General features: G+C 45.4%; 1 protein-coding gene across 3 annotated transcripts in view; it reads left to right on the forward strand.

Moving 5' to 3' along the window:
* Gabrb3 (gamma-aminobutyric acid type A receptor subunit beta3) overlaps nucleotides 1-7,118 on the forward strand; it is a 220,717-nt gene that overhangs the window by 155,801 nt on the left and 57,798 nt on the right. For all 3 annotated transcript variants that reach the window (XM_070043069.1, XM_070043071.1, XM_070043070.1), the window contains exon 4: nucleotides 5,980-6,200. In XM_070043069.1, the coding sequence (XP_069899170.1) occupies nucleotides 5,980-6,200 (221 nt within the window). The remainder of the gene's footprint in view (nucleotides 1-5,979; nucleotides 6,201-7,118) is intronic.

Consider the following 7,118-nt stretch of genomic DNA (forward strand, 5'->3'; position numbering starts at 1 on the left):
TCCACTGACCTCATTCTCCACTCTCCCAGGTTTTGGCCAAAATAGCCCTTGGACCCCTCAACCCAAGTTCAGTTTGCCTTATAATGCAGAAGCTCTTTATTCCTTAGCTTCTAGGAGGGAGATGCTCCCCAAATCAAACCCAACCTTCCTCAGTTCTTCCAAGTAAGCATACAGAGGAGGGACCAGAGAGACAAATGAAATCGCTTCTCCAGGTGTTCCTCTCTTCATTGAGGAGTCAGTAGCCATAGGAAGCCCAGAGCAGGGGACAGAGAGGGGACACATCAGCTGCTGGGTTAGTGGCAAAGGTCCTTATTAACTGCACATGAGAACAGGCAGGAAGGCCGGGAATGTGGCTTAGTGGTAGAGTGCTTACCTAGCATGCACAAAGCCCTGGGTTCAATTCCTCAGTACCACATATACAGAAAAAGCCAGAAGTGGCCCTGTGACCCTCAAGTGGTAGAACACTAGTCTTGAGCAAAAAGAAGCTCAGAGACAGTGCCCAGACCCTGAGTTCAAGCCCCAAGACTGGCAGAGAAAGAGAGGGAGAGAGAGAGAGAGAGAGAGAGAGAGAGAGAGAGAGAGAGAGAGAGAGAGAGAGAGAGAGAGAGAGAGAGAGAGTGCAGGCAAGGGGCATCACTCCCTGCTGGCCTGAACTGATCAGCTGAAGGAAGGATGGTGGCATGGGCCATTTCAGGCTTTCCCTTCCCTTTGCCCATAGTATCTGCAGAGGAAAGAGCAAAGAAAGAGAAGAACGGTAGTGGTGATGGGCAGGGAGAAGAAAGGGAGAATACAGGCAAAAATTCAATGTATGTCCTATGGAATTAAGAAAAGTGAGGGAAGGGGATGGATTGGGAGGCAGGGGAGAGGATGATGAATGGCAACTCCTTTGTACAACTACTTAAAAGATCATTGTAAAAGGGCAACCAAATGCAGCAGTGATAGTAGACCCCAGGTCGAAAATGAACTACACCACTTGTGGGTGGGGACAGGAGAGAAAAACTAGGAAAGAGCAAAGGAAAGAGTGACATTGTCCAAAAAGAAATGTACTTGTAGCCAGGCACTGGTGGCTCATATCCTAACTACTCAGAGTCTTGAGAGCTAAGGATTGCAGTTCGAAGCCAGCCCAGGCAAGAAATTCTCTGAGACTCTTATCTCCAATGAACCACCAAAAAACTAGAAGTGGTACAGAGCTAGCCTTGAGTAGAAAAAGCTACAGAAGAGTAGAAAAAGCTAGCAGAGTGCCAGTGGCTCATGCCAGTAATTCTAGCTACTCAGGAGGCTGAGATCAGAGGCTCACAGTTCAAAGCAGCCAGGGAAGGAAAGACTGTGAAACTCTTAGGTCCAAAGAACCACCAAGAAAACTTGGATGTGACACTGTGGCTCTAAGTGGTAGAGCACTAGCCTTGAGTACAAAATCTCAGGGACATGAGGCTGAGTTCAACTCCCTCCCACACACACACCACCAGCAACAATAAAAAATGTACTCATCACCTGACTTAGGAAACAGTAGCCCCTCTGTACATCACCTTTATAATAAGAATAAAAAATATTTAATAATCAAAAAGAAGAAAAAAATGGGCTACTGATTGGTATTCCCAGCACTGTAATAGTACTTGCTAGACTCAGCAGATGCAGGGAGGTTATTTTAGTTCTGTTTATTGTTGCATATTGTTGTTGTTTTCTGCCTGCCCTTGATTCTATGAGTCCCCCCCCACATCCCCACTCAAACTCCTTCTGCCAACACAGAAGACCCAAACTGCTGGGACATACTGCCGATTGTACCGAGAGCAAGGCTGTTGAAAATAAATCTCCATCCTGAGTTTCTAGACCATGAACGACAGGTGGACTCCTGGAGGAAATTGTCACACTCTCTCCTTCCTCCTGGCAAACCATGTATAAAGCAGGCTGCGAAGGGGGCTGGAGGAAGAGCGCTAGACTTCATGACTCAGACATAGGGCTGGATGCGAGGTTCAGAATTAAAGAAAGAAATGACGGAACCCTTTGGTCCCAGCTAGACACTAGCTCGGAGGAGGCTCATAGTCGCCTGGGACATCCTTTGGTTGCTCCTGCTGAGTTCTTCCTATCTAGCTCTGCCTCCATGATTTTGAGGGTTTGGGTTATCACACCTTGGGCCCTTTACCCAAAGCGGATGGTAGGGGTGAATGTCAGTAGACCTTGATTCTCCTCAGCCTCGTGTCTGTACACGCACCATTCAGGACTTGGCTAACCAACACCCCTTCTACCTTAGCAAGCATCTTCTACCTCTGAGAAGCAGCTACTCTGCCTTCCCATTACAAAATGGATCTTCTGTACCTACCATCCCCTTGCACCTGTTTTAAGATGTAGGTGTTGATATTCAAGGATGGTGATGCCAAGCAACCGGGAGATGACTGCGGTGGAAAAGCGAGTCTGTTTTCCTCCTGGTTCTCAAAAGGACCCTGGAGATCCACTCAAGACACGGGAGGGTGGATCCAGGAGGGAAGGAGAAGGACATCTCTGGGTCCAGGCTTCTCTTGTGGTGATTGCATGAGAAGGAACATGGGTGAGACAGGACAACCAGGCTTGGGATTGTCTAGGTGAGGGAATCTCAGGGCTCAAAGGACGAGGACCAATTTCTAGTCCTTTGCTACCTGGATCTGAGCCAGGCAGGTAGACAAGAAAAAGAAAATGGGGATATACAGAGGGGTTACAGATACACAAGTCAGATGAAGAATACATTTCTTTTTGGACAATATCACTCCTACCCTCGCTCTCTCTCAGTTTTTCCTTCCCATCCCCACCCACAAGTTGTCGAGTTCATTTTCCACAGTGTTCAGTGAGTACCACGGCTGCACTTGTTCACCCTTTGTCCCTCCATTTCTATGCCTCCCCCTTAGCCCTCCCAAAGATGGATAACTAGAGAAACAAGACAAAAAGAAAAGAAAAACAACCTCATTAACCATTTCCTGGAGTTTATTTCAATAACTATTATTCTATCTGATCAGAGGCACACAGGCATTGAGACTTTGTGTTCCTCCTCTGAGAGTATACTCCTTTGGTCTCACCGTGTGTGAATGCCCAGAGCCCTGTATCATTTATCATGTCCATAACAAGTAATGGAATTGAAATGACAAATAAAAGACCTCCCAACCAAGAAAAAGCCCAAGACCCAATGGATTTACAGCCTAATTGTATAAAATATTTTTTAATTGGACAGTTTAGTCTCTCTATTTCTGGACACAGATCTAGAGTCCAGTTTGGCCACTACTCTGTGAATGCTGCGTTGCAATAAAACTGCCTCATCAGGGTTTCCTGTCAGTGCTGTAAGTGAAGCTTCTATCCCCGAATGGCTTTGTATATCTCCTGCCGCCTAGCTTACTCTCCTAGGCTCAGGGGCTTTGTGCCGTTTTTCATTGATGAGCATCCAGCCAGGAAGTGCCAGGGATACAGCGCTGCCTGTAGATGGACCTGGAAAATAACTCCCAACTCTTCTCATCATACTGCCTCACATGCCACCTCCCTTAGGATGCAGGTGAAGCCCAGGCCCAGAGTTCAAGCCTCGAGACTGACAAAAAAAAAAAAATGCAGGTGACATCTGTAGCTTCTTCAGCCCATTTGGCGCTTTCTGCTTCCATCTCTCTAGTTCTCTTTTTCTGTCTTTCTCTCTTTCTTTCGTTCTTTCTCTTTCTTTCTTTCTCTCTCTTTCTTTCTTTCCCTTCTTTTTGAATTCTTTCTTCCCTTCTTTTTCTCTTTCCCTTTCTTTCTTCCTCTTCCCCTTCCCTTCCCTTCCTCTTCCCCTTCTCCTTCCTCTTCCCCTTCATCTTCTCCTTCTCCTTTCCCTTCCCTTCCCTTCCCCTTCTCTTCCTTCTTCTCCCCTTCCTTCCCTTCCCTTCCTCTTCCCCTTCTCCTTCCTCTTCCCCTTCATCTTCTCCTTCCCCTTCCCCTTCCCTTCCCTTCCCCTTCCCTTCCTTCTTCTCCCCTTCCTTCCCCTCCCCTCGTCTCCCCTTCCCTTCCCTTTCCTCAAGTCCTGGGGCTTGAACTCAGGGGTTTGAGCTCTGTCCCTGAGCTTTTTTCCTTCCTTGCTCAAGGCTAGTGCTCTACCACTAGAGCCATAGTTCCACTCTGGCCTTTTTTGACAAGGGCAGGTAGTTAACAGTCTCATAGATTTTCCTGCCCGATCTGGCTTCACACTATGATCCTCAGCTCTCAGCCTCCTAGCTTAGCTAAGATGACAGGCATGACCCACTGGCCCTTCTCTAATTTTTTTATGGGCCTTACAAAACAATAAAAGTATGTGAGTATGTGTGTGTGTGATAAGATGATGATGATGATGATGATGATGATGATGATTTGCAGTGCTGAGGATCAAATCCAGTATTTTGTACATGCTAGGCACACATTCTACCACTAAGCTACAGTCCCAGTACAGATTTACAGGCTCGATAATTGTTTAGTCTGTGTGGGTTTTATTGTCTCCTGTTGCTGTGTCACATGGGAAGACCAGGTTGACATCCATGCTTGGCCATTTTGAAGCCTCTGGGCTCTCAGAAGAGCATAAGATGGCACTGGCAGATTAGTTACACTAAGAACCACCCAGTAAGGCAGAGAAGAGAATGTTGCTAGGCTCTGGTGAAGTCATTGTCTTGGCTGACCTCCTGAGCTGATCCTGAGCCACCTCTCAGGGTGCCCAAAGGAAGGGTATTGGCAGCTGGGTTCTGATCACAGGTGAACTCAGTAAAATCCATGCTTAGAACCACAGCTGGAGTCTTTAGCTGTTTGCCTTTGAGTTTTCAGCTCAAATTCTTCCAAGTTTAGAATGTCCTATGACTACCACCAGATTACCAGATTTTTAGACTTTATCTCTCTCTCTCTCTTTCTCTCTCTCTCTCTCTCTCTGTCTGTCTGTCTGTCTGTCTGTCTGTCTATCTATACATCTTATCTATCGTCTACTTTTCTGTCAGTCTATCTACTGTCTATCTATCAATCAATCACTGACCTATCATCTACTGTCTATCACATGTCTATGTATAGTATCTGTTTTGCTATCCATCTATCTATCTGACCTATCACCTGTCCACTATCATATTTCTCTATCTTTCTGTGGATCAATTGATTGGCCTATCATCTATCTTTCTATCTCTATATCGATCTACCATCTGTACTTTCTTTTTCTATCACCAGTATCTGATTTGCCCTTTATCTACTGAACCAACTACTGTGTAAACAAGAAATAGGGAGAGAGAAAGAGAGAAAGGAAAAGAAAAGAAAGGAGTGACTCATGGGTATTTGCTTTTTTTTTTTTTTTGCCTCTTCTCCCACATCCTGCTGTGGCTTCAGGCTCTTATGTTCCCCAGACTGACATATCCTCATAACCAGGGGACGAGACACCCAGAAAATGTAGAAATGGCCATGGTGAACTAAATAAAAAAGAAAAGAAAATGTGATAGATCTCCCACAAGCCAGGTAGCCTTCAGTGGATGTTTCTGGAAGGCTTGTATTTATACCTCTCTCAGAAGGAAGTAGAAAGGCTCTTCAGTTTCAGTTTCAGCTAGGGGCTCACCTGCCATGATCCCTTTAACGCACCTGTTTGCCTGGTGACACACAGTGGCTCTTGCCTGACCCCCTGATTTTATGATGGCTTTTTTTTGAGGTGGGAAGGCATTTATGTCTATATGGCTATCTCTTTTAAAGTACAATTTATCTAGTTTTCCTTCTCTATTAGCATGGGCATTGCACTCACCTAGTTATATATATATATATATATATATATATATATATATATATATATATATATATATATATATAGCCATTAAACTGAAATTGCTAGTCTCAAGATAAGCAGCCATCTTGTTCTACTGTACCTACACAATAGGACAGCCACATCTCTTGTTTCTTCAGACTTGCACTGGCTGGATGTGGCCAGTCATGAAGGAATGACACCTGTACACCAGCACAAACTTAATTTGCTTCCTTTTTTTAATTTTTTCTTTCCCTCTCTAGGATTACACCCTCACGATGTATTTCCAACAATACTGGAGAGACAAGAGGCTGGCCTATTCTGGAATCCCCCTCAACCTCACGCTGGACAATCGGGTGGCTGATCAGCTGTGGGTGCCTGACACGTATTTCTTGAATGACAAGAAGTCCTTTGTCCATGGTGTGACTGTGAAAAACCGCATGATCCGGCTCCACCCGGATGGGACGGTACTGTATGGGCTCAGGTCTGTCTGCCTCTTTGGGGCCAATTTTTGTACTTGCATGGTGTGTTGCCTTGAATTTCTCACTTGAGATGATTGGAAGAAGCGAGGCCATGTCCTCAGATTAATTAGGAAACATCCAAGACAACACTCTGAGCTTTGCGGGGGCAGGGAGGGGGGACACAGCGACAACACCCCATCACCCAAAGATCTGAAGCGTGACTGTTACTATAAATAGCTAGCAAGCCAATTGCAAAGCAGCTTCCTTGGCTGAATGGTACATAATTGGGTTACCCTCTCTAAAAGCACAGAGTCTCTTAGGATGGACTTCCCATATGATCGCCACAGACTCATAATTAATATTGTCCTGACACTGCAGAGGCTTTTAATAAAGTTCTCTCTCTCTCTCTCTCTCTCTCTCTCTCTCTCTCTCTCTCTCTCTCTCTCTCTCTCTCTCTCTCTCTCTCTCTCTCTCTCTCTCTCTCCCAAAGCTATTTGGAAAGGCAGAGAAGAGGAGGGGAGGGGGAATGTCTGCTGTGCAGATTATAAGATACAGTCTCCATGGAGCTTTCTTGAGGTGGTGTGGTGAATATTTATGGGAATGACTAAGTGAGAGGTTTTCTGATGAGAAACAGCTTTCTCCAGGTCCTTCTAATGCAATCACTCAAATCAGAAAACCAGGCTGCCTTTCTGAGCCAGGAGGAGGAGGAGGCCCTGGGATTTTCTGGTTGCTCTGGAAATCACGAGACCTTCTCAGGAAGGTTTCATCATTTTAAGCGGTTCATTATTTTGCATATTACTCTGCTGAATGATGCTCTTAAAAACCTTCTGTCTCTTGCATTGGCTTTGCACTGCATATTTTTAGGGAGGGGAAGGGGAGATTGGTTTCTAAATAAGGTTGTGTGTATGTGTGTGTGTGGTGAGACAGAAAAACCGAGAGAC

This window comes from Dipodomys merriami, unplaced genomic scaffold (genome assembly GCF_024711535.1).
Source record: "Dipodomys merriami isolate MVZ:Mamm:240054 unplaced genomic scaffold, mDipMer1.0.p SCAF_33, whole genome shotgun sequence".
NCBI lineage: Eukaryota > Metazoa > Chordata > Mammalia > Rodentia > Heteromyidae > Dipodomys > Dipodomys merriami.